Genomic DNA, 26,811 nt, shown 5'->3' with positions numbered 1-26,811 from the left:
ACAGAGCAGATTGCTGCTCTGCTTAGACTGTAAGAGTTTAAGCAGATCTTGCTGACATTTTAAATGCTTTTCATTTTTGCTGAAAGGTATTTTGGAAGGAAAAGAAAAAATTAATACCATCTCTTCCATTGCAGGGAAGGAAACCGAGGGCTGAGCCTGGGGAATGGTGGTAAAAGGAGCTACAGCTAGCTGGGGCTGGTCACTAGTGGGGTTCCCCAGGGCTCAGCATTGAGGCCAGTTCTGTTTAATGTCTTTATTGATTATCTGGATGAGGGGATCGAGGGCATCCTCAGTTAAAATCACAGATGACACCAAGTTGGGTGGGAATGTTGATCTGTTGGAGGGTAGGAAGAATCTGCAGAAGGGTTTGGACAGGCTGGATTGATGGGTGAAGGACAATTGTGTGAGGTTCAACAAGGCCATGTGCCAGGTTCTGCACCTGGGTAACGACTACCCCAAGCAGCACTCCTGGCTTGGGGAAGAGCAGCTGGAAAGCTGCTCAGTGGAAAAGGCCAGTGGCATCCTGGCTTGTGTATGCCATAGTGTGGTCAGCAGGACTGGGTTGTCAAGCACTGAACAGGATGCCCAGGGCAGTGGTTGAGTCACCATCCCTGGAATTATGTAAAAGAGGTGTAGATGTGGCACTCAGGGACATGGTTTAGTGGTGGGCTTAGCAGTGCTGGGTTAATGTTTGGACTTGATGACCTCAAAGATCTTTTCCAACTGAAATGATTTTATGACTCTTTAAGATACTACACTGAGAAGGGAAAAATGAGTTGTGAGAAGAGAGCAGGTGGTGACCTTTGTGCAGGTTAACATGAAGGTTATGAGATCCTGCACCTGTGACTGGAGTGCAGCTAGGACTGGGTCCAGCATTTGCAGTGTCAGGTTGTAATGCTTAGCACAGTGACTAATCCCACCTTTCTTCCTCAGGGAACTGGTTTGAGGCTTTTGGTGGTTGATCAGAGACACCAATACCTTCCAGTGTCCTCACATTCTTGGTCCAAATGGAACAGATTGCTTGAAAAATATCACAAATTTACTTCTTGCAATGTCTTGTAAAATTAGTAAAAAGCATGAAAGGTGTATCTATTCTATGTTGATTTGGGTTGTTTCCATATATGAGAGTTGCTTGTATGTGTTGCTCTGAGACTCACAGAGGCAGTTAGCAGAGGAAGGCAAAGTTACCATTAATTTAGAAGGGTGAGGATCTCTATGGGTTTTTTTAAATATCTCTCATTTCTTTAACTTTTAACCCTTTCAAAAACTCATCTACTCTGAATTCCTGTGGGGACAGATAATTGAGAGGACTTATCAGCTAAATCTCATCAGTTTATTTCTATCAGCCCCTTGCAACACAAAGGATGGCAGCCTACCACAAATGATTTCCCATGAAACCCATGTTTCTCTTTCCTGAAAGGAATGAACCACACTGACCAATGTGAATGGTACCTGATCCTCTCCCTCAGGCACTGCATGAGGGCTCTGGTCCATATTCCAAGATTTGCGAACAGCCCAGATACTCAGACTCTGAAGTGCTTCACGCGCATGTCCAAGAGAACTCTTTATTATGTTTACATAGAGCATGAGCAATGTGGAAAACACTGGAAATTCTGCATCAGTGGCTTGGTTTTTGGACAGCACTGGAAATGGCGATGCAGCTGCTCACGTTGTGTCTGTATTATGAGGTGTGCAATGTGTCACAAGGAGCCAAAGCTTTGCGCTTCCGACTGGGAAGTGCCCACCTCTGGTACATTCACTGCTTGCTCCTCTAGTGTCACAGTCAGGTGCTGAGCTGTCAGCTTTTCCTCAATTTCATTTGGAACTTGCAATTGTAGTACCTTGGAACTTGCAATTTTAGTATGAAAGCACAGTTTTTGAAACCAATCCTACTTATCCACAAGACCGTTCCCCTTCCCTCTCCTCCCCCCTCCTCCCATCCCATCCCAACTCATCCCATCCCCCATGCTCCCACCAACACATACCTCCTTCCCCTCCCTCTCACCCCAGTCACACAGCAAATATCCTGATGCTGCAGTTCCAAGCCATGTGTCCGCCCCAGCCTATGTGATCCAATGGTCTCTGACCAGGTCCCTTTGTTCAGACGTTCATACAAAACACACAATAGGAAAAAAACAAAACAAAAGGAGCCAGACACAAGAGGGAGACACACTGCTGGGCTCCAGCTCTGGCCTCTGAGCCCTTCCACTAAGCTCCACAGCACTAGGCTCTTGGGGTACCTCCTTTCACACTCAAGGCTGCAGGTCCCAAGGTTTCCAAGGTGCATAGGAAAAGGAAGAAAGGAAGTAAACTACAAGCCTGTTTCTGTTTTAGGTTCCCCCCAATTCCTTTCCCTCAACCCAATGGCTACTGGAGGATATTCTTGACTCCGACAGGTCTTTTCCAGTCTTCCAGTGAGACCCTGCCTGGGGACCAGGTTCACTGTAAGTCACTGGTTCCGCTCTGGAACATGGGCAATGGGTTTGGCAGTGAGGGGAGGGAGCGGAGCACGCTGTGGGGGGACAACAGGCTTTTGTCTCACAGCAGGTGGGGGGGAGATGTCAGGGAAGGCGAGAGAAAAGAGCCAAGGGAAGCCAGTCAAGCTGGCCCTCTGCTTGATGTTTGTACTCAAAACTTCTCCTTGGGGTGGCTTCAGTGTGCCAGCGCTGGCCTGTTGTTCAGTCACCTCTCACAGCCCTGCTGAGAAAAAGCACGTGGCGGGGTGCTTCCGGCTGCTTCATCCTCTGGCTGGCTGCCCTCGTGCCCGCCGGCGATCTCAGAGTCGCAGTCAAGCGCCTCATAGATGGTCGGCAGCGTGGTCTGCTGGCTGAGGCGCTTGCGCAGGCCCACGAGCAGCGGCTGCGGCATGGAGGAGACATCCACGTTGTTGCCGAGGTCAACCCAGGCCAGGCAAGGGAACTTATTCATGTCCTTCATAGTGTCAGTCAGCTCCTTCATGGTTGCCCGTGTCAGCCGGTTGCCGTTGAGGGACAGGTGGGTGAGCTTGGGCAGCGCCCAGAGGAAGGGCAGCAGCAGGCGTACCATGTCATCGTTCAGCTCCGTGAAGCTCAGGTCCACCGAGGTGAGGTGGTCCCCGTTGTTCTGCAGGTAGTAGGCCATGCGGTGGACATCCCGCATGGTCAGGGGGATCCCTGACAAATCCATGGAGTCCTGGCTCACCTTCTTCTGCAGGCTGGTCTTCAGGCTAATGGTGGAGAAAGGGAGGCAGAGAAATCATTAAGGGGAGCACTCCCACCCATCTCACCCAAGTGAGAGAGCACTTGGGACAGGGAGAACTCATTAACAACATGGGCTAGAACGTTAAGCAAAGGGTTAATAGAGCTCACTGGGGAAACAAGCATTTACACCATAACTCAGGGCAGACTGTCCTGGGGCTTTGCTGTGTATTCTCAGCACTTACACATAAACTTTGCCAGAACTGGCTAAACACAGGCCGCTGAAGTGTCTCCCACTAGCAGATGTCACAGGATTTGTCTGTATGTGCCTGTACAGGCGCTCATGCATAGAAAGCAAAAATAACCAAGGCAAGCAAACTTTCCAAGAGCACTGGTTTACACTGTGTGGGAGGTGTTTGTGAGCCGCCTCTCCAGGTGAATGCCAAGGTCTGTGCTGCAGAGGAGAGCAGTGTTAAACATCTGAGAAAGTGATGTTTTATCAGGAAAACAATAGATCGGCAAACTGCACTCCAGGAATGGATTTACTGCATGTCCCTTTAAAAGTCTTCACAAGCAGCACTTAGTCAGTAAGCAGCACCAGTGGCTGCCTATTTGGGTCTCTGTGGTCAGCAGATCATCTGGGATCTGCTGCAGCTGTGAGAAGGTGGGGAGGGCATAAGGGTGCTAAGAGAGCGCTTTAGCAATTTGTTTTATTGTCTGCCTGGCCAGGGGAACGGGGAGGAGGTAGGAAAGCTGTGTTGTGAGGCTGCTGGGTATGCAAAAGGAGTGGGGTGTGGAGCTTAATGATGGACTGTGGGTTTGTAAGAGTGCTGTGAGAAGTGGGAACTATGGGGCTACAGGGGCTGCTGGGGGATATATTGCAAAATTGAGTCGAAATGTGTGTTGGTGTAATATAGGAGAACCAAATCCCTTAGTGTAAATTATGTTAATCTTGCTGCTCTTTCAGGCACATGTTGCCTTAAGGACATGGGGGCCCTTGTAGGACCCCCCAGTCGTGTACTCAGGGGGTCTTGTAAGTGCCTTATTGAGTTTGGGAGGATCAGGGTGGGTTAAGCATTAACCTTTGAAGGTCCCCACTCTTCCTATCTGGCTCTCTGTAGTGTCCTGCACACCTGTGGCACAGCCAGTCCCTGAAAGCAATGGGTACATGGGGACATGCAATTTCCTCGGAGGAGGCTGCAGCACCGCAGGAGCTCCCATGGCAGGTGAGAATGTCCCTACAAGCCTCAGAATTGCCAGGCTCTGCTGGAGCTGTGCAGAGGATGTGACACTGCTTCTGTAGCTTTGCTTTACATATGCAGTTCATGGCATCCTGGAAATCTCAGCCCTTAATAATCCTCTATAAGCATGTATTGACACAAGGGAGTAAATGTGCACCAGTGCAGGCAACAGCCCTTTGTGGACACATTCAACACTGGCACAAACCTGTAGCTGCACTTCCTTGTAGAACCATGAGGCAGAAAGATCTCATGGCCTGCCCAATCAATTCTTATGCCCACAAATTCCTGCTCTGGGTTTAGCAGTACTTTGCTTAGGCTACTTCTGTGTGTCCTTGTATTTCCTATGGGAATTCACTGTGCAAGGCTGAAACTGTATCTGCAAGCATGTATTTGGACATGGCAGAGAAGTAATAACAGCATGAATTAACTTCTAGTCAGACCTAAAGTATTGTAAGTAAAATGTATTACTTACTAAGTATTTACACATCAGATGACCCACACTAACCTCAGTGGATCACAGGAGGGGCAAGGGGAGCAGTGCTCATCTGTACTGTCAAACGGCAGAGACTGATGTACTGGTGAATTATAATTGGTTTAAAAGCACGTGAGGGAGGTTGCCAAAGAGCCTTGAAGATGGTTCTTGATACCTCTCCACTATCTGGGCCCCAGAGATGGGATTGTGAAGCATTAATCCACCACACTGCTTGTAGCAACAGTGTAGTTGCTACAGTTCTTTCACCTGCTGTAGCAGCAGTTGTGAACTGTGCATGCTGTGCTCTGGGTAGCACTGGGCAAATCTCCCTTTTCCTGCTAATCCAAGGGATGCTTGAGATCCGCCCAGGCTCTCTGGGACCTATATTTCTTCAACTCTCTTGAAAAACAATACGTGTCTTTTGGTATAGCTTGTCACCAATCACTGGCGATGGTGTAGGACAGTCTACCACAAAAGACGGTTCATCTTGTATGAAATCTATCAGGGACCAGCCTCGAAGCTGGAAAAGTCTCAGGTTTCCCGTAGCACAACAAAAGTTATCCTTTTAGCCGTGCTAGGTATTTTATCTGGGTGTTTGATCTGGAGTACTTGTTCTAGCAGAACAGAGCATCCAATACACAGTGAAGTGAAGGTGTGCATTCATATGGGTCAGGTGAAACATGCAGAAATGAAATCGAGTGTGAACCTGAGTGCACAGGGTAACTGTCCCCTGTAGCCACAAGGGGCTGGTACAAGAGATACAGAAGCCTGCTCTGGCCTGTATGGGTTTAGAATAAGTCTTTCTTGGAAGCGTGGGGAATACAGGATATGTAAGCATAGAAAGAAGCCTGTAACTACTTCAGTGCCTGTTTTGTATAAACACAGCCTGTGGCTCCTGGAAATTCTCGTCCCCAGTGCTGTCAAGCTGCGGCAGATCCTGGGTGGGTAGGGGACATAGAAAGGAGATATGAGCATAGGGGCACCTTCCCCAGCCCCAAGCCCTGTCTCGGTCTGTGCAAAGCCTCCTCAGACCTTCCTTTTTATAAAGCTCCAGGGCACAAGCCTAGTTTGGAGTGGGGATGGGAACCAGGCTGGAGTGGGGACCACTGGAGGGCACGTCTGAGCCGGCACCGCTCCCGCTGCCGGCCCTCAGCATTCAGGTGCCGTTTTTCCTGTCGCGTCTGCAGCAGCAGCTTTCTTAACAGGGGGCAAGTTTGAAAGGCTCTTGGGGTCCCCTTTGGAACGACTTGGCTCCGAGTGCAGACAGTGATGACTGAAGGGAAATGTCTGAAAGACAAAAGCAATGTGCTCGTCTGTCCCTGCCCGTTAAGTCTCCCCTCCTGTGACTGCTGCGTGGAGACTGCAGTAATAAGTCACGGATCGTGCTCTCACCAGAGCAGGTACCTTCTGCTGCTCTCCTCAGCAACGAGCCAATACCCCAAGGAGGCTTTAATCAAGCAGACAAATTATCTTACCATAATTTTCCATGATTCTCCAGACTGGACTGCTCCTGGCTGAATGTGCTTAAACCCTCCTGTCCTGTGCCAGAGCCCGCCCTCCCTTCTCTGCTGGCTTGTTTTTCTTTCCTTTCCTGTGTTTTTTGCTGCTTCCTTTTGCCCTCATTGCTGTACCTGCCAGGGCGACTCTGGGCCTCCTGTCTCAGGACTGTGGGCTCCTCCCGGGTTTAAGTTGTTCTCTTGCCTATAAAAATGCCTCTTGTAGGGATGTGTCTGTAGGAGCCTCATCCTGGTGGACACAGCCCTATGCTGCAGCCAGGCCCTCAGCTCTCTGGTAAGTGCTGAAGCATGAGATACAACAGCCCACGCATGCTGTGAACCCTGGCAGCCTCCTCCTCGCCTCTCTGTGCAGCTCCAAGAGGCACAGCTAAATCCCATCTAGGGCAGGGCATAGAAAAGCTGCCCACTCTTTTTATATTGCTTTAGAGGTGAATGTGTCTGCTGTCAAAAAGGGGTCAGGGAGATGTGGGTAGATGCTTTACTCTGAATTATCTGACACTAGGTATTTTTTTGAGCTCTGTTAAGCTCTATTTCTTGGGGGGAGAGGGGCATGATACACAGGGCACCAAGCTCTCAGTCCCTTGTGCAGCAGCTGAGAAAATACTAGGTTTATTTCCAGGGAAATGGGTCATCTATTATCCCCTAATTTCTGCACGTGAAATAGGCTTTAAGATTGCTTCAGCTGCAGAAGTCTTTTTTTTCCTCTGTGTGAGACAAAACAGCTACTTAGCAACATGGCTCTTGATGCCCGTGGGACTTGTGGACAGAGGCTGCAGAGCACGGGGGTGGGGGGGGCTGGATTAACCTAATGCTTCTGCAACTGGTGCTCGGGGCACATTTGTAATTGAGAGGATTTGCATCTAACAGGGATCTGGACCCTGGATGCAGGGCAGCAGACTGTGTTTGTATTATCTGTAGCAAACTTGGAGAGGAAACAATGCCCCGCTCCCTCAGATGCTGGAGAAATGGCTGCAAGTGAGAAATTCTTGGAAACTTTGAGCAAGAAAAGAGGGCAATCAGCAGCCCGTCCCCTACTGCCTGCCTGGGGATGCAGCATCCTGTGAGGAATGGTGCTGGCCCAGAGTCCTGTTTATAAGGGATCAGCACTCTGCTTGCAACTGTTGTCCAGCCCTGCTGAGAGATGGGAGCTCTTTGAGGTGCATCTCCCTGTTTGTCATGTGAAAGGTTTTACTTTGCATTGTTCCCAACTGACTTCTTGGGGTCTGGCCTTTCTCCCATGGACAAGCAGGCACCTTCCTTTCACCCTCGCCGCCAATTATCCCTTCCCTGGGTGCCAGCTCTACTCTTCAGCAGGCATTACCAGCAGTCTCTAGACTGCACTTTGAGCCTGGCTGTGGAAGATCCACCCTGGATCAGTCCAGACAGAGCAGGGGCCTGAAGGACCTGTGGGTGTCCGGAATCAAAACCCTCTCAGTGAGATATGCAGGCTAGGAAAGAGGTGAAACCATCTTGTGCCTCCCCAGGCTTTATTTTGGGATAAAAATCTTCCTCTTTCCATTAACACTCAGCCACTGTTCCTGCCTCCTGGGAACTCAGCTAGCACAAGCAAATTCAGAGCTGTCTTGGGATGGAACAATTAGGAGACCTGAAATTAATTGCTAGTTGTTTGTCTCCAGGACCTGTCCCAAGGGAACTAACCCTTAGGCCATCTTCCAGGTCCTTCTTCAAGTCCATGAAGTTGCAGGCTCAGCACTTTTTTTTTTTTTTTTATTAGCACTGGATCCCATCTATTTCTTGCTCATCAGCTAAATTCTTTGGTGGCTGGAAGGAAGGGGTGTAATGGCTCCTGACTGTTGCCCTGTTGGGACTTGTAGCAGTCACAGTGGTGTCTGACCTCTTGTTAGTTTTGTGGGGTTTGGAGGAGCTTGTTCAGCCCCAGAATATTTCCTGGAGTCCCAACTCATTTCCTCATCTCCATGCTATGGAGAGAGGCTGGGAGGAGACAGTAAGAGTGAGAGAGAATTTTGCTAATGAGGGGTGCTCACCACTCCATGCCTATTTCTCTGGAGAATTACCAGCTTTCTACCCCTCTGTCTTTTATTTTTATATTAAATTTGTCTCCAAATATAAAACTTGATGCCAGAAATTCCCATTACTGCATATCCCCTCTGTCATTAACAGGCACTGCCAGTAGTGGCTAATTAGCCATGAGTCAGGTATCTCTCAGCTGCTCTTTCTTGCACAGAACCTCAGGCATGTCTGGATGGCTTCCCTGCTTTGAGCAGTGATTTAGGGGATGGATTCTGAGCTTTTAAATTGCCTACTTAGCATAATCTGCTTGCTTCGCTTCCCAGTGGCACAGGGTGCTGCTGTGCAGGGCTGACTTTAGCTGCCTCTAATGCAACATGAAAATGGAAAGACAAGCCTCAAAAGTACTGACCTGGACTAACCCAACCCCAGCTGATCTGAGGCTGGGGCTGGCCCGGCTGCGAAGATGGAGGCAGTGCACAAATAGATCACTTCCATGAGAAGTCCCTTGGTCACATCTCCATCCTTGTGCCCAAGCTCTTTTGACCAGCTGTGGAGACAAGGCAAAGGTAGCCTTTCTCCTATCCTACTCCCTCTGCAGCTGGGGTGGGACATGCAAATCTGTAGTGTTGATGCAGCTGAATGCCTCTCTCCTCCTGCCTCTGCTGTCATCTTCATTTTGTCCTTGAAGGTGTGTTCAAGAGAGCTGTGAACCCTTGGCCTTCCTCTTCCTGCCACTCGATCTCTCCAAGGCCTTCGGTTGTTTCCCTTCATTATTTAGGCCTATCTTAGCAAAGCAGGGAATAATGCTGCTTCCTTACTGTAAATATCATGTATTGACCTATGTCCTTGTCAGACCTTCAAATGAGTAAGAGTCACAAAGGTACAAGGTCTCTGCTGATTGCTTTTAACTACCACCTGCCACCCAGCCTCAGTTATTTCGCTCATTGTCTCTCCATCCAAGTGTCCTACTTCTGCCTGACAGCCCTGGCCTTTTTAATCCTGACTCTGACAGGGCAGTGTCAAGCTGCTGGGTGACCCTTTCTGCCGCTTCTGACAGCCTTTCCCAATGTATGGGCCTCTTGATGCTGCTGGGAACCCTCCTCAGGGTAGTGTTTGGGATGCTCTGCACTGTAAGATGAGGATACAATTCCTGTATCTGTCCACAACTCATCCACCAGCTCATGTCTGTCCATCTGACATCTCTGTGAGCACCAGCTTCTTGGAAACATTGTGTGGGGCAGTTCCTGTACTCTCATGTGACTATTACCATGTGGCTTTAGTTAACTGACTTGGCTTCCTCTCACTAAAGCAGGAATGATGGTGCCTATTTACCCTGTTGCATAAGGGTGACATGAAGCTGTAATTAATATTCACCTCATGCCATGTGAAGGCTGGGATCTCATCTGCCAGAACTGTCAGCCACAGCCCTGAGTGATGTTTTCAAGGAAAAAAAAAAAGATCTGAAGCCCTTTAGAGCTGTTTCCTTGAAGTCCTCTAGACACAAGTGCTTTCACTGCATTTTAAAAGTGCACCTAATGCCGCAATGTCTGGCCAATGCACATCAATAACAGAAAGGGAGCAATAAGCCCACAAGGGATACTCTGCTCTCCACCCACTTTGGATTAGCCATGATGAAATTCACTCAGATGAGCAAAGCAAAGCTGTGGTGAGATTTGTGAAAAGGAAAGGCCATATGCATGTGGTTTGGGAGTTAATTCCATACACACAACTACCTTTGCTCTTCCAGAACCAGCCACTGTGTGAAAAATCTGGGGGTTGTCACAATTTAAAGCTGTGTTTACTGCCTGCCTGCTTTGTGGATTCAGGTTTGATCCTTTGCACACAGGAAAGGAAGTAGTTACACTGAAATTGCCGGCTCTGGGGATGATGCAAGTGGAAGATACATTAAGGTTCCCTGACACGGCCTTGCCAAGACAGTTCAGTTGCAATCCACAGCTTCCTGATCACAGTACCAGACTGTGATCCAGCTCTCCAGACAAAGGCTGTCTTCACCTGATACCCTTCCCCCTCTCCACTCTGAACTGCAGCCCAGTGTGTCTGGCTCTCAAAAAATAATACACCCTCTGGGTCCCACCCTGTTCTGGCAACAGATGGTGACAGTTTTCTTGAATTCAGCGTGGCAGGAGGCCCCTGAAAACAAGAATTAATAATATCTAAAAGTTCTGCATCTGTCAAAATGCCAGAGAAGTAGCACTGATAGCCTAAAAGGTCTGTGTCTGTATAAAGGAGCATTTCTTAACCCATTACTCTTTACACACTAAACATCAATTTAATGAGAAAGCGAAGCTGCGGTTATACAACACTCTAGGATGTATTCTGCTCGTTAAGTGGGAGTGATCTATACAACTGTAAAATGGTGCTAAAACAGAATTCCCTCTAGGATATGAAGGACTGAAAATTGTGCAGTAGTTATGCTAGTCCCTGCTGCAGAAATCTTATCCTCCAGCTTTTGAGCTTTTAATTTTAAAACCCCCAGAGTAAATCTGCAAGAGCTTGTCTTCCTAGTTGGTTAGGCAGCCAACCCAAGTAGGGCAGTGCCAGTGGCGTGCAGGCTGTTAGCTGCAAACCTGAGACAGGATTTTGCAGGAAAGGAGAACTGAGCTCCTTCCTTTCAGCATGGCAAACTTGTCTGAGTATCACCTGGGCAGCCGAAATAGTCTCTTTGGGTGACTGCACAGTTGGGACACTGCTAACCCTTCCTTGTACAAGGCATACAGCCACTCTAAGGAGCCCACAGGCATGGATGCAGAGGGAAAACTGCCTCCCAGCTTCACCTTCAGCAGTTCAGTCAAGCACAGAAACCAGACAGAGCCTGGGCTGCTCCCTCCAGCTGCTGTTGCATTGAGTCCACGGACCTGCAAGGAGCTTTCTCCTTCCACATTTCTGTACAGGCTCTGCCTGTGTACTCAAACAGCAGTGCTTGAAGAAATGTATCTTAACCTTTTTGCTTTACCAGTTCATGCGTGGCTCAGGTTTGTACCTGCTGGATATGGGTCCCACTGAGAGTAGCTGGGGACGTAACTACTGTTTGTCTGTGACCCACTGGTTTGGCAATGGGGACAAACACCTGGTGTATGATCTGACCCCAGTATTGCAGGTCCTCTCCATCTCCCATACCACATCTCCATAACAGCCCAAATGTAATTGCAACCTGGCAGATGCTCCAAGCTCTCTGTATGGCTATGCTTGTTAATTATCTCCTGGACCCATCTAACATGCTGCCAGAAAGTAGAAACTGCATTTCAGAGGAGAACAAGGGAGTCCGGCATCAGCTCTATGAAAGACAGATGCCAAAGTCCAGGAGGCTGCAAAAGTGACAGGAGAATTTGGTTCCTGAATGTGGTCTCCATGCACAGATTCCTCCCTGCTGTCTTTAACCCCCACTAGATTTTAGAAATTCCTTCAAAGTATTGCTGCTACACCCATGCTCTTTACAGGGCCTCAATAGCAGGCAGGATGCAAGCCAAGGGCCCAGGGTTTGAGACATATAGTAAAATACTCCCACTAGCAGACAGAGGGAAGTAGAGAACTTGGATCATGTAAAAACAGCCTGCCCAAACAAACTTGGGCCTTGATATCTCCAAATGAAGCAGCTATTTCTTGCCTTCCTGCTACTGACAACACCCATTTTCTTGCAGCAGCCTCAGATGCCAACTCTGCAGGCGTCTTTTGCTGCAAACTGCAAACCATTTCATCCCCACACTTAGAAGAGGAAGCTCTGCTGTTAAATATTTAATCAAAATTAATTTGTGCCTTATGTAACACATTGTAACTGGGTGTGGTTGCCAGGCAGGGTTGCCCGTTTTAGACCTGTATTTCCCTCCATTGCACATTGCCTTGTTGCCCTCTCCCTGCCTGTGCTCACAGATGTTCTGTACCTGGCCAATACTTGGGGCCTGGCCCCTCTGTGTGGGGTGCTCATTGGACCCAGAGCTCTTCCTCTGGCCATAAACCTCCTCTCTGTTGTTACTAAGTGATGAGTTTGCAGCAGTTTGCAGTCCTCTGCTGTCCCCAGGCTGTGCAATCACAGGGAACACTTCCAGTTTGACTGTCCATCCTGAAGTCCAGCTGGAGAAGAGGTTTGCTCTATCTGCAAGCAGGGATATGGAGTCCTGAACTTCTTATCTTTAAGCTTATCTTGGGAGGGGACAGGAATGAGGTCAGAACTGTCATCTACATCCTGCATCTCCAGTATTCTGCAGGATCCTATAGGGAAAATGTCATTGAGTGGGTCTGGAAAAGGAGTCGCTCAGCTCTGAAACCTGTCTTGTTCGGTGCTGTGGTTGCTACCTGCAAAGCAGCACAAACAGTCCTGCCCTGTGGGGTGTTGGGGGTGACAGCATTTGGGGTGCTTATGGTCGGTGGCAAAGTGGGGCTAAGGGTACAAGAGGCAGATGGCCTGGAAATCACGGTATTAGGGTTTTTATTCCTTAAGATGAACTGGGAACCTGCCTCTGAGTCAGAATGAAAGGTATGATGGAAATGTCAATTCCCATGGGGAATTTTAAGTTGCTGGCACACACATCAAAGACCAAAAGCATCAGAAAAGCCCAAGGCCTTTCTCAGAGTGCTGCTGATTTTGCATTTCTTTATATCCAATCCTGCATTTATTCCTGTGAAGCTAATGGGGCTGACATGAGCTCTTTTCTTAGTCACTTCTCTGTCTTTTCTTCAGCAGTGGTGATCTGTGTCAAAGGAACACGGTTTGCTCCAAGAAAAGGAGGAGAGAAGGGGTGGATTTAAAAGAAGTGGGGATTGCTCTTTATCTGGACAGAAAAGGCAGCAAGTGTCAAGGAGGGAACAAGTGCGGATGTCTGAATATGCTTCTAGTAGTGAAAAGCAGCTGCCATCCAGTAGCTGTCAGTGGCCAGCATGGTCTGAGCTGGGTTCTCTGTGCATCTGCACCATCCCAGAGCCCTCTCCAGGTGGTGGCAGAGAAGTGGGAGGTAAGAAGGATGGTTACCTCTCTGCCAGCCACCCCAGAGTGGTTCCTGCTGAATGGGGTGATCAGCTGGTGGTAGTGCCTCGTAATGGGACACTTTTCCCACTGTCAGGGAAGCTTTAAACAAGGACAGGGTGTGATGCAGAGCCAGGAACGGCTCAGTTTGGCACGTGGGTGTTTTTGCAGGCTTCCAGCCCTGGCCATGCTCCCAGGGCCAAACACCCTGCAAGCCCTGCAGGAGGGTTGTCTGTGCTGTGCACTCGGGGGGATTGATTTCAGTGCGCTTTGGAGAGGGTGAGGAACTGTAACACCACACAGAAAGGAGCAAATGGCAAAACAGATCAAAGAGAGAGGTGTTGGGGCTGACCCTGCTGGGGTTTTGGGAGAAGTTGAACAGCAGCTGCTGTGCACTGTTTTCAGTTCTGCCTCTCTCTGAGGAGGGTAGTGGTGGCAGACTGGGATGGTGCTTGGTTGCAGCACCGTTTGCCCAGGCAGATCCCTCTCTGTGCCCATCCACACGGGCCCTGCCAGGTTCTTACCACACTTGGGACTTCCTGCGGGGCATCCCGTGCCGGTGCCATTTCGAGTGCGGGGTTAGGTGGTAAATCAGCTGCCTGCAGATCCTGTCTGAGGATTTCCAGGGGTCATATTCCTGAAAGCAAAGGGACAGCTTAGACTCTGCCTGCACAATAGCAGAACATGAGAAAAGGAGGAGGGCAGAGGAAGATGGGAAAGGAATGAAGATGATAGTGGAACAGGGGCACGTATATAAGGGAGGAGATGAAGAGAGAATGAAAGAGGAATGGTGAGAAGGCCCGAGATGCCTCTGCCACATGCCAACTCCTCCTGGGGTGGAGGAGGAGCAGTTGGGAGTTCTGTACTACCAGGAAGAACCCCAGCCCAGCCAGCATGTTCCTGCCCAGAGTGGGGCTACAATTTCACATCCCACCCAGGAGCAAGTGAAACTCAGAAGAGGGGTTCATTTTCCAGGGCTGCAGCAGGGTGGCTGACAATGCTCTGTTGCAGGGATCCCTACGCTGCCAACTCCTTGTGTTACAGGACAGTACTAGATTTCTAGTAATTACCTTGTTGCCATGCTTCCCCAAACTCTGTCTTTGGACCGACTATCTGCTACCCTCACGTGGAAAGGTCAGTAATTGGCACCCTTGCGCCATCCCTGAGGTGCTTCCACGACCTCCTATGCTCTAGTTGGGAGGTGTCATGACAGGCAACTTTGGCTACTTCCCCATAGCCCATCTTACTTCCTTGTAGTTCACTCTGCTCCCGGAGGTTTGAGTTTGGGAGCTTCCAATGCCAGCAGTTCCCTCCTGCCCCTGCAGTAACTCATCAGGAAAAGAAGGCACCCAGATGGTTGCTGCCTTCCTGGGTTATTTTTTGTTCTTTAGTGCCATGACTTGGAACAGAACCTCTTCCTCTGGTGAAACAGAATGGCAAATGGCAGCTGCTGAAGGCTGGGACTTCTGCCTTGTCTATTGTATTTTCCAATTGCTGACAGACACTTGCATTCCCATCCCTCAGACGTCCAGCCATGGTGCAACATGTGCATTTAGGGAATTGATAGGTAAACACCCAGTAAAGCTGTCAGGGAATGCACTGATTTATTCCTTACTGCGAGTAGTTAAAGCGCTGCACTGGGGGCCAACAGCTGCACTGTGACTTTCCTCAGCAGTCCCTGAATCAGCTGAACTCTCCAGGGATGCACTGCCAGCATGTGGCAGTTCTCCTGTGCCAAGGGGAGGGGGATCCCAGCCTTTTGCTCAGCTGAGCATTCCCTGATCCCCATCCCAGCTTCCCTAGGTACCCCACAGGGACTGGCCCATGCCTTTAGCTTAGGTGCCTTGTTCTAGACTACTCCTGTGCTGGCAGAGCTGCAGCTGGCACTCTGCTGTCACCTACCACAGCAAACCTCTCCAAGTGGGTGCACGTGCACACCAGGCTCCAGTACAGCAGCTGGCACAAAGCTCTGCGAGCAATTGTTGGCTCACAGCTGAGAGTTACCCTCCTGTTCTTTCCTGTGTCCTCACTGATTTAATTTCCACTGACAGACTGGGAATTGCACTCAGCCTGCTTGCCTGTAATGCAGTTACACCCACCAGATGCTCAGCCAGGGTCGGAGAGGGGACGTGGTCTGGCATTGTTCTGGGAAGGGTGCGTGTGCTGTAGGTACTGAATTCTACAGCCACTTAACTAAACTTCTGTTGTCTTGGAAGGGCAGCTCAGGTGCTCAACATCTTCCTTAGGAATGGGGAAAATAATTTCTTATGTAATGGTATGTGTGTCAGTGCATCCATAAGGCATGAAACTAGAGTGGGGGTATAAGCAGGTGTATAAAAATGGCAATGTGTTATCTGCCAAACACATGGGTACTGGCTTAGGATAAGATCCCCTCCTGCTGCCTGCCCTGAGGGGGACTGCACAGCACAGGCTTGGAGATGATCTGGTAGCACAGCTGGAGATGAGGTCAAGTGAAGTGTGGTTAAAGAGATACTACTGCTACAACCCACCCCTTCCTTATACGAATTACACAGATATTACACTTGGAAAGATTTTTTTTTCAGGCTGCGCTGCAGCCCAATAATAATGATTAAACTTTGGCTAAATGTAGTTTGTCTATTGAGACATGACTGGTTAATTGTTATCAGTGAGCCTCAGGAGAGGGCAGAACAAGGTTAGAAATGCCACTAATCTACACCAGGCATTCGCTGTATTCTCTGGGGCACTGCTGCTTGCTCTGAGCTGTGTGTACTTAATATCTCTCTTTGAATAAAGCAATTCACTCTATTCCTCTCCTTGTAAAGCAAACATGACACTTGCCAAGCCTAATGAGCAAAGGGATACATTGCAAATCCAAGTGCCTGTGGTGGCAAAGGGTAACAGAAATAGATGCTGGTGTTGCAGTGGGACTGGGACATCTGTGATGTTTGTCTGTCCTCAGCCCTGCCTTTCTGTCTCTGCTCTCCTCATCCTCTGAAGGAAAGTGCTGAAGCATGCAGGGATCCTGTGCATGTAACACATTTACTTCTTGAACCCCAAATGGCAATATATTCCTACAGCACCATCCATCTGGGGAAATCTGAGAGTTTATGGGGGGAAAAAATGCTGGGTTGGGGTAGTTACATATGGCAAAGGGCCCAGGAGGAGAGAAGTGGTTTTCCTGCAGAGATCTCCAAGAGCCTCCCATGAGCTCTAGTTGCTTTGAACCCCTCTGATACCAGTGATTATGGCTCTCTGCCCTGTCACTGAGTTTACTATGGGCACAAAAAGTCATTTCCTAATTTCTGTGCACATAACCACCCCCTCCTTCAGCTGCATTCATGTTCTGAGATAGTTTTAACTGATTTTTACAGAAATATGCCCCCCAACCCATATGCTGCCACTCCCAGGGCACACACTGCCTGGCTCTGGAGGATTGATTGCAGGGCACCACTCAGCACCAGCTGCCCCAGTAGGGCTCTCTGCATCAGTGCTGTGCCACAAAGTGTTCACTGAATTGAGGGAGAATTCACCTTTTTGGGACACTGCAGATCTCTAGCAAGGCTCATCAGCAGGTCATGGGAGATGGGATCCACCAAGTTGAGGAAAGTTGCATTTTTGTAGAGCACTTCATTGAGAAATGTTCCTTCCAGTCCTAGGTCCTACAACAAAAATGGACAGTCAGATACACAGGCTTCCTCAGAGCTATATCCATGGGATGTTCTGAAACCAGAAAGTAAATCTGATGAGATGCCAGCTGGATGCCCAGTACAGGAAATTATCCAGCAGAGGTGAAGCAGCTGTGTCTGACCCAGCATTACTGTGCTGGGGGGTTGTAGTGGTTTGGTCCAAAATACTCATTACTGTTTATCTGCTGTGAGATAAGAATTAGGAGAAATGCAAAGCAGGCACCAAACTTGAAAGAATATAAAGAAGTTTATTAACAGACCTAAAAGAAGAAAAAAAAGTTATACCACCTTCAGAACTCTCCTCCTCCCCCCACCTTCCTCCCTTCTCCCACTGACAATGTGAAAAGACAACCCTTAAGATGTTCAGTCTGTTTACCACTTCCATAATAACCTTGTTCAGTCCATTTAGAAAGAGAAGTCTCTTCTTGCTCATGCTATGAAAACATTATCACAACGAGACAGCCGCCCACTTCCAAATATTGTTCAGTCCATTTAGGAAGAGGAGTCTCTCTGCCTGCGTGTGAGTCCTTTCCCCCAACTTGCAGCTTTTCCCACAACTGCTTTCGAGGGTCCACTCTTGAAGTTTTTTGGGGTACAATTTTAAGGTTGAGCCGTTCAGAAACAAAAACAGAGGCCCTTCTCCTTCCCTGGGAGCAAAGGGTCTTCATCATCTTCATCTTTAGGACTATCTCTGGGAGCATCTCTAGGAACTGAAGTTTTCTCCTTTCCCATTTGGAGCAAAAGTCCTCATCTGGTTCATCTCTAGGGACTGAGGTTTTCTCCTTTCCCGTTTGGAGCAAAAGTCCTCATCTGGTTCATCTCTCCCTGTCCAAACTTCTCATGCAATTACAGCTGCGTCAGCATCTGCCTATTTCAGCACAGGTGCTTCTGCTTCACGAGCTGAACACTCCACCCCCCACATCTTCATGGAATTACAACAGGATACTCTGATACATCATAGCTTCACAACAGAATTTCAGCTTTAAGCATCTCCTCTCTCTCTTCCCTCAGGTTTTCAGCTCTTCACAGCAATAAAAAGGGTTAATCTCACCTCGGCCTTGCAGCTTTGCAGCTGGAATGTTGAATTTTTCTTATCGCAGTGGAGAGGGAGGAGAGCCGAGCCGCTCCGGCTGCCCACGGCAAGGCAGTGGGGGGGGGTTCCACGGCTGGAACAGGTCCATGGCTTCAGGATGGCCGTGGCCCGGCCCGGCCTGGCCCAAGCAGGGCCTGGCCGGGCCCGCTGGCCCCCACACGGGGCCCGCAGCCACCTGTCCCAGCGCCGGGAACGAGAGAGAGCTTGGAGGGGGAGTTTGCCTATTCTTAAATGTGGATCACAGAGGTGATCACAACTTTAAGTGGCTTAGAGAATTGTCCATATTCAAACTGGCCAGCTGATAGGTTCTATCAGTTCCCAGAGGAAACTGTAAGCACCCCTTAGCAAGGACGTCCCTTCCGGGACTATGCTTGCTAACCTATGACAGGGGTGCAGGCAGCCAGAGAGCTGAATGAGATGCGGTGTTAATTTGAGCTAGTCAGCCTTGGGCTGACCACCTTATTTCCACCTACCACAGGAAGGTGATAATTCTATCATTATCATTTCCAGGCTGGCTGAAGCCTGGAGAGAATTAACTTCAGAGAAACACAGTTTTGTCAGCCTCTATGTGTGAATCTGCTGAAGAAGCCAAGCAGAAAGGCTGGCTCTAAAGCTGCTTCTCCAATCTCAGCTTTTCTGGAAGAATCAGACCTTTCTCAGGTATTTAGATGCTGCCATACACCCTGGTGGTGGCTGGCTGAGCAGAAGTCCTGTCCATCTGCATGAGTTTAGCTGTGCTGTGAATTTCTCAGTAAGCACTAAGCACTGGCAGTATGGGGCGTAATGGTAAATTTAGAGGTGGCTTTACACCACAGTCAGAGGAACTCCTCTTCCTGTCTTCCACGGGAACATTAGGGGAACATCTGTGGTCCATGCAATTTATCCATGTGGACCAGGGGATGGGGCACCTTTGGAGGAGACCTCAGCATCTTTGGGAACAAAAAGCCTCCCCAGGGCCAGATGAATGATACTGCAAAGAACTAAGCTGTTTCTTGGTAAGAGGAAAGCAAAGAGCTAATATATTGACACAGTTATTACAATCAGGAGGTACCACAGAGCTGTGGAAAACAAACAAAATAAAAAAAATGTGGGAAAGAGAGATCACATATTCACATGAAAGTACCACATGGGCAAAAAAAAATACCCTAAGAGTAGAAATGTAGAACAGAAAAACTCCCTAGTAGGGATAGTGCTGGGTTTGATTCAGTCAATAAGGAGGGCTCAGCTGAGGGAGGAAACAAGTCTTTTCCCCATTCTGTATGCGGCTGACAGGAGAAATGAATAAGCAAATGGGTGCCCCATATGTTCACACTGCTCTACTGAGCGTGTGCTTTAGGCACCACCCAGTGACTGAGAGCTAAAAAAAAAAAGTGGAGTGACAGGGGGAAAAAAAGCTGGATGTATGCACATACATCACCAACAGGGATAGAGCCATAGCTGGCAGAGGTTTGGGATCTTAACTCTAAGCACCAATCAAAGCCAGTGCTGTATCCTGCTCTGGATAAGCTGGATTGAGCAGAAAGCACAATCCCAAAGAGACCCTGGCTACAGAGACAGAAAGGGAGAATAAATTAAATACTTTACAGCCCCATCACTCTGGGTACACAAATGGCACCCATAAGTAACCACGGAACCCAAGCAGAGGATCAGTCCTGAAGGACAGACAGCCACAGCTGGATATGGGCCAGGAGCCTACCAAGGCATCATGCCAGTGTCTCCCTTAACCATAAGGCTTCAGGGAAATGGAGCCTCCTACGTCAACTGTAATGTGCACAGATGAAGAAGGCTGCCGTGAGGATGCCATGGCTGGGCATGCAGCAGTAGATGTCAGAGCAGTAATTAAACTCCCCCAGTTGGAGCTATACCATTAAGATGAATCTGCATTCCCATTATAAATCCTGCCTGCGAGGGTTCTGTAGGTAATATAGCTGTAAATATTCACTTCACATTGATATTCCATAAATTCTTAGCCCAGAGGCATTTTCCAGTTCATCTTACTTATTTCCCTATGTCCCTCCCTCTCTCTCATTTCTTGAAAAATTTTGTACCACCTAGAGGGTGGCTGCAGACAGCAGAATATTGTAACTCTTGCCAGTTCAGTTGGCTTAGTGTTGTTGTCTTAAAAATGACACTTTGCCATTGTCTCAGCACAGGGAAAACAGATTACACCAGACTTTTTGCTGGTGTAAGTCTACTGTCTCCCTGGGCTTCAGCTGAGTGATGCCCACCTAGATCAGCAGGAAAGCTGATCTGGCTTCTGCTGGTGGGCATTTCTAGGGCTCATATCCAAGTGTTCATGTACAAAGCATGTGTGCACCTGAGGTTTGCAGCTGTTATCCATGCAGTCTTCTAAAATGCTGGGATCTCACATCTCTGTTAGTGGATCTGCTTCTGCCTGGCTTGCTTGCTTTACATTATCATACCCTCTGAATATCCTAGGAATAGTCTGCAGCCTTTTGAAGTCTGCAGACCACAGGTGAAAAACCACTGGCAGATACATCAGTAGGGTACACCTGCAGGGCTGGGCAAGCAGTGTGTGTGCTGGGAGCAGCACGAGGTGTACATGGGATCCCATGTCCTCCAGTCCTGGCTGCGCTGTCTGCTCTCCTGAGGAGGCTGCAATTGCAGTCCCACCATTTCTCTGCCTTCTCTCGGGTGTTTGCACACTGGCCCAAGGCACAGTGACGAGGTGTGGTGTTAAATATTCTCCCTGTCCACTAGAGTGAACAAGGTATCTGTCTTTTTACAGGTAACAAACAGACCCTCACTGGGACACATTAATCCGTGACTCCTAAGAGTGTGATACTGCCAAGGTAAGGAGGGACATGCTGGGGACCAAGCTAAGGAGTGAATTTAGTTGTGGAGTGAGGAAAATTTGTAAATTAGAAAAAAGGCTGATCTGAAGCTGACATTGGACATGTGAGGAGAACTGGTGGTGATTGTACGACCCCAGACTGGGTGACAGTTGGGGATGTGGTACTTAGTGGTGTAACCCTCTGTCTCTGAAACCTCTGAACACTCAGTGAACCAGAGGCTTTTGGGTGTTGCTGGATGGGTTCCCATCTTGCTTGGCAGAAGATGTTGTGATTACAGGATGCATGTCCCACTGTTCTGTTGTGAGCAGATGGATAGACAGTCACTGTTTCAACATGGACAGGCAGAGATGGGGACCAGGAGTAACATGGGGAACTGGAAAGGCAGCAGGCAAAATGTGAACGTTCAGGACATGGTAATTCTCAAGCGCAGATGTGGGGAAGCCAAGTGTTTAACTGATCCTGAAAGCAGCTTAGAAGTGACCCTCCATTCCATATGGCCCTGTGACTTAGTACTCAAACCCTGTCTGTTCACAGATGGACCTTCTGGAGATCTCCAGGGTCTGTGGAGGGTTTCAGTGCTTCTGTCTCCAGGAGAGGTGCTGAGCACTATAGAAAATGACATTCTGTAATTCTGGCCTCTGGCACACCCTAGTAAAGTCTGTTCATGTTACATCGCCACGTCCATGAAGCGAGTGGTTCCCTCTCTTTCTTCACAAGCTTCTTGCAATAGCACCTCTCCAAAACTGCCTTTGAAATCTTATTCAACCCTTTTCTGCCATACTGGTGCACACATAGAGGTTCTCTGCTTTGAGTTTATCTGTCTACACATGTGGCAAGAAGAGTGTGGTGCTGGTAACAATCTTCAAGTGAATGCTAAAGTAGTGGACAGGAAAAGCAGAGATGTAATTTTTGGTCCTATAAATTCTTACTTGTGAGTGTGCAACTTGCTGGTAATCCAGGGCAGTGACCACCACTCTCGTGACACCTGAAGTGGCCACCTAAAAACAGAGGCTAGACAAGAGTAAGGGAATAAAGGTAGGTATTTATTTGAAGGGCCTTCAAATGTACACCCTGGGGAGTCCAGAGGCTACTCCCAAGATGGACCCGAGTCACTAGTTCTTCACACTTTTATAAGTTTGGTCCATTTGCATATCAGGATCAATTCTCCAATTACAACCCCAGTTAATGATATAACTACCCCAGGTTTATGCTCCTCTTCAGGTGTTAGTTTACAGATTTTGGGCCTAGGATAATCTGTGTGTCCTTGGAGAGCAAGCTTGGAAAGGCTAACCAGCATGAGAGAACAGCAGCTAACAGGCCACAAGAGACCCCAGAGCTACACACCAAGCAGTACAGGATTTGAAAAATATAAAAGTTAAAACCTAAGGCATCATTCGAATGTGTTGTAAAACCCTGGACATGCAGAGCAGACAGGGCTGTTCATGCAGCTCCCTGCAGCTGGTAGTGTGGGTGAACAAGCATCCAGTGAGCCAGTCCCTGCTCCACCGTACTCACACCCAAAGGTTACTTGCTACTAAGGCAAGAAATAATGTATGTTCCCAAGATGAAGTAGATTGTTATCTAATGAAGCAACATGATAAGCTACAAACTGGTGGTGCTTTATGTCCACATCAGAGGTGGATTTTGTCCCTTGTGCTACCAATCACAGAGTTGCCTGCAGTTTGGGGCAGCTGAGTTTGGCTGGAAAGTGATGGTAGCAGTGAGCGATGGAGGAGATGGCTCTGTTCCAGAAGCAGGGCTCTGTCCTCAGCATCAGTTTGGCACCGCACTGTCTGCACACTGGCTTTTCTGTTCCTGAATGGCGGCAGACAGAAACATGCTCCCACTGATACACTGACCCCTTTACCCTCTCCTCTCAACCTCGATTGTCCCAGAGGTGCCCTCCAAAACCATTCTGGGTTTTCCTAGACATATCTCAGCCAGTCTGGCTGAGTGGGCATAATGGGATGTGGTGGCAGTGGGGTGGCAGTGGCTTTTTTCTGGGGGGCATCAATCCTGAGCACACCCAGGGACTGGCATGAAGGGGTGTGGATGAGCACAGCCCAAGCTCGGACCCCCCTTTTCCTGCGTGCAGCACAGCCCTCCTCACAGCACCCTCCCAGCCCCTCTCTCTGCCCCCGGCAGTCGAGCCAGGTGCCCCTCGCCCAGGCTGGGCGTCGGGGAGGTGGCTGATGTCGCCTGGCGTGGTGGGGACCGAGCGGGGAAAGGACCGGGGCACGGAGCGGAGAAAGGCAGCACAAAGAGCCCCGCCAAGGAGGACTGCAAACCCCTACGCCGCGGCTCCCTGCGCCAGAGCGCCGGGCGAGGGCTGCAGCCCCCGGCCCCGCACGGCCCTTTGTCCCTGCCCTGCCCTGCCCTGCCCCGCCCCGCCCCGGCCCGGTCCGCCCCGTTGCCCCGGGCCCGCATCCCCGCAGCAGGTACCTTCCTAAGCAGCCGGAGGATGTGCACGGCGTGCTCCCGCTTGTGCTCCCGGATGGTGGCCTGGATCTCCCGCAGCCACCCCACCCGCCGCACATAGGGCGCAGGCGAGGCTTTCCGCAGCACCCCGGGCAGCTTCTGCGGGTGCAGGAGCAGGGAGGAGAGGTGGAAGTCTCCCCGGCCGCTCTCCAGCCTGCCGAGGCAGGGCTCCTCGCCACTCTCCTCCTCCAGGCTGCTCTGCCGGCTCAGCCGGGAGCCCATGGCCGCGCTCCGGACCGGGCGGGCGCCGGGCTGTGGGCCGGGGGAGGCGCCGGGGAAGGCGGGGGGTGCGGGCTGCCCCGCCCGGCCGGCCCCGCCCCGGCTCCCCCTGCTCCCGACGTTCCCGCAGGAGCAACGCCCCGGGGGTCTGGTATTCCGGGGCTCCGTGCTCGGCACCCGCCTCCCCGGCGGCCGGGCAGCCCCGCTGCCTCTGTCCCCGAGGCGCCTTCTCCTCCTGGGTTTGTTCTGCCGGGAGATGCTCGGTGGGGAAGACAGAGACGCGGATGCTGCCGAGACTGCTCCTTCCATCCAGGCATTTTGAGGAGCTTTTATATTCCTGGACAAACTCTTTGAACATCGCAAAAGGTTGTCTAGATTAATAGTAGTTCAAAACACACCATCTGTCAGTGACTGCTTCTGTGGGCTGTGTTTTCTATCAGTCTGCTGTTGATCCCAGCGGAGGTGTTTTACTAATCTAGAAAGTGGTAGGAATTTTGCCCACCACCCATCATCTGCAACTGATAGTACGATGCTGGCACTGTTCCTTACCTGCTGTGGGTAGAACTGTGTTCCTTGTATGCATTCTTCCCTCCTCCAGCAGTGCACAGCAAGTTTAGCACATGCTTTTCCTCAGACAGAATCACTGCCATCCAACAGGATGGTAAAAAACAAAGCCTGGATCCCATCTCCAGCCACCGAGATTTTGCAGGCAGCTCAATCATGCTCCCAGTATAACCAGTGGCTCAGCCTGACCTACTTTTTTGGAATTGGTGCCATAAGCTTGCTTCTATCACCAGAGTGAGCCCAGGTGCCCATGGCAGACTGTGAGTCACGCACACGGAGCAGGGGTGTCTGGTAGCTGTAATGTGAAGGCACATAGCTATAGGAGCAACCTGGAGTTCTCACTGCTTTGTGCATCCGTAGACAAGTATCATCCAATGCATCTGTAGAAGAATGTTGTGGCTACAGAGCACAGAGTCAGCAAGGATAATTATCTTTCTCAACCTTCTTCTGAGCCATGAATGGGGATGAAGATGTGGATGCTTTGCATCATGACAGCCTCTTTCAAATATTCTACTGGTGACCCCTGTCTGGCTTGAAGAGACAGAGACAAAAAGGGGCTGAACTCTAAAGCAGCCTGGCTAATGCGTTAATTTTGTCACAGTGTTTGTGCAGCTCTCTAACCATGGTAGGCCAGATTCTGAAGGCCCTTCTCAGATTTTTACTGATGCTTGATCAGACAAAAGCCCTGACTGTCCATCTTCCCGTTGGTTCCCTCTCTGCTCTAAGCACCTGCATGGGGGAAATTAGCATCAACAGATCTTGAGATATGGCTGAGGCTGACTCAAGCTAATCCCATTTGGAGGAAGTAGATGCTGAGTAAGGACTTCTGGATCTGGTCAGAGAGCTTTGAGAGAGGCTGGGTCAAGAGAAAATCACTCCTATGGGTTGCAGTTACAGCCACAGAATTGTCACTGGGAGCAAAGGGAAGGACCAAAAGTGCTGGAGCCGTGGGTAAAGGTGTCAGAGGAGGGGTGCACAATGGCCTTTCCCTACTGTCTGGCAGCTGGACAGGCTGCCACAGATCTGTGCTCCTGCCTGCTCTGCTCTGAGTTCCGCTGAAAGGAGCAGCAGCGACAGTAGGTTTGGAACCAAAGGATCAGTTTATCGGCAGAATGGCTTTGTATAGCTCAATTGTCTCACACCTTATCTCTGAGAGTCAGAAGGAAACACAATCTGCAGTTTACTTGTCGTGGGGATGAAACCGGCTGGATTGTTCTGAGGCAGTGGGAGAACCAGGGCACACGAGTGGCTCGGAGGATGGCACCGTTACCAGGATACCCCCTCCTCTGCATGTGACTTGGAAATATCCTGCCACAGAGCAAATCCTCTTAACAAACAAACAATTGCAGGGGCAGTTCAGCTGTCTCTCGGCTGTGCTTTAGCACTGGAAACACTACAATAGCAAGGATAATAGGAGCTAATGAGAAACACACCAGTGCTCCACCTGGCTTCACTGAAGGAGAATGCCTGGCCAGCAGCTCTCTGTAGACTGAGATAATCCTGCCCTATCTGTGTGTGCTTTCAAAGGGCACATGACAGCGAGTGGATGTACCTCTATAGCTGAGATGGTCAGCAAGGGGAGGAGGCAGGAGTTTGCTTGGAAAGAGTGGACTCTTCTGTCAGTCTGCACCCTCTGGTCTTAATGCAACCCTAGGAGAGACCAGCACCTAACTGCTGAGATGAGCATGCAAGACCTGGGAGATACCAATCTACAAGAGTGTCCCCACCTTTCCTTTCATCTCTGCTGCAGTGTCAAGGGCACCGGTAAACTTTACATAGAGATAGATCAAGTCATGAGCTTGTTTGGTACAACAGAGTGGGAACTGTGGGGTGTCTCACAACGACCACAAGCTGTGGGTTTGAGACTTGGAAATCCCATCCCAGTGGATATTTTAGCATATCCCAGAAGGATGTTATCTTGTTTCTAAACTGAATGCAGGGTACATGGTGCTGCCAACTGCATCTAGCTGGTGCAGCATGACTGAGTCAATTTTACCAAAAATTGCTCCTAACATGAGAAATGGGAAAAATAGAAAGCAAACAGAGATCCTTTCACTATTCACTCAAATTCTGTGCTATAAGCACATCTCCCTGTTGTCACCCAAGTGCCCAGGAATGGGAATGTTCCCAGTTCCTAGTCTTTCAGGCAAGTAAGGAGAGCTCAGATCAGTGCCAGCACAGAAGAACAACTGTACTGGATCAGAGCACAGGTCTCTTTCCCCTGGGATCCTCAATTAGCAGTGGTTAATGCAGGATGTCTAGCAAGGAGGATAACAACAGGGGGTCAGTGTGTTGCTGAATACTCTCCTTACCATCAGCCATCTGTAGTTCAGGAATTTCCTGAGATGTGGATCTCTGCATTTGATAGTCTTTACAAGTTTTTCCTAAACCCTTTTTTCAGCCTGAGAAAATTTTGGGTATCCACAGCAACTTATGGCACTGTTCAGCTGTGTGAAGAAATATTTACTTTGTTCTGAATCTGTCACTCACTGTTTTCATTTGCTGCTTTTGTAGCTTAAATATTGTAAGAGGCAGCAGGCAGTCATTCCTCATTCATTTTCTCTAAGCCACTCTCGGATAAACCTCTGCTGTGTCCC

At 49.4% G+C, this 26,811-nt stretch overlaps 1 protein-coding gene across 1 annotated transcript; it reads right to left on the bottom strand.

Annotated features, from left to right (window-relative positions):
* Nucleotides 1-1,536: 1,536 nt before the first annotated feature.
* LRRC75B (leucine rich repeat containing 75B) lies at nucleotides 1,537-23,708 on the bottom strand. Its single transcript, XM_039561325.1, has 4 exons — nucleotides 23,396-23,708; nucleotides 16,889-17,017; nucleotides 13,901-14,013; nucleotides 1,537-3,205 (listed from the first exon to the last, which is right to left on the bottom strand). Exons 1-4 carry the CDS (start codon nucleotides 23,651-23,653, stop codon nucleotides 2,683-2,685), a joined length of 1,023 nt encoding a protein of 340 aa, XP_039417259.1. The 5' UTR covers nucleotides 23,654-23,708; the 3' UTR covers nucleotides 1,537-2,682.
* Between the last annotated feature and the right edge of the window lie 3,103 nt (nucleotides 23,709-26,811).

This window comes from Corvus cornix, chromosome 15, assembly GCF_000738735.6.
Source record: "Corvus cornix cornix isolate S_Up_H32 chromosome 15, ASM73873v5, whole genome shotgun sequence".
In the NCBI taxonomy this organism is placed as follows: Eukaryota; Metazoa; Chordata; class Aves; order Passeriformes; family Corvidae; genus Corvus; species Corvus cornix.
The sequence above is the reverse complement of the archived record's forward strand: the minus strand, read 5'-3'. Positions and strand labels throughout refer to the sequence as shown.

What these genes read in the sequence shown, in the direction of transcription:
- LRRC75B (XM_039561325.1), bottom strand. Translation starts at nt 23,653, where the DNA reads ATGGGCTCCCGGCTGAGCCGGCAGAGCAGCCTGGAGGAGGAGAGTGGC. An exon ending in ATCTGCAGTGTCCCAAAAAG is followed by an intron (nt 14,014 to 16,888) that starts GTGAATTCTCCC and finishes CTTTGCTTTCAG; the next exon opens with GAATATGACCCCTGGAAATC. An exon ending in CGCAGGAAGTCCCAAGTGTG is followed by an intron (nt 3,206 to 13,900) that starts GTAAGAACCTGG and finishes CTCCACCATTAG; the next exon opens with CCTGAAGACCAGCCTGCAGA.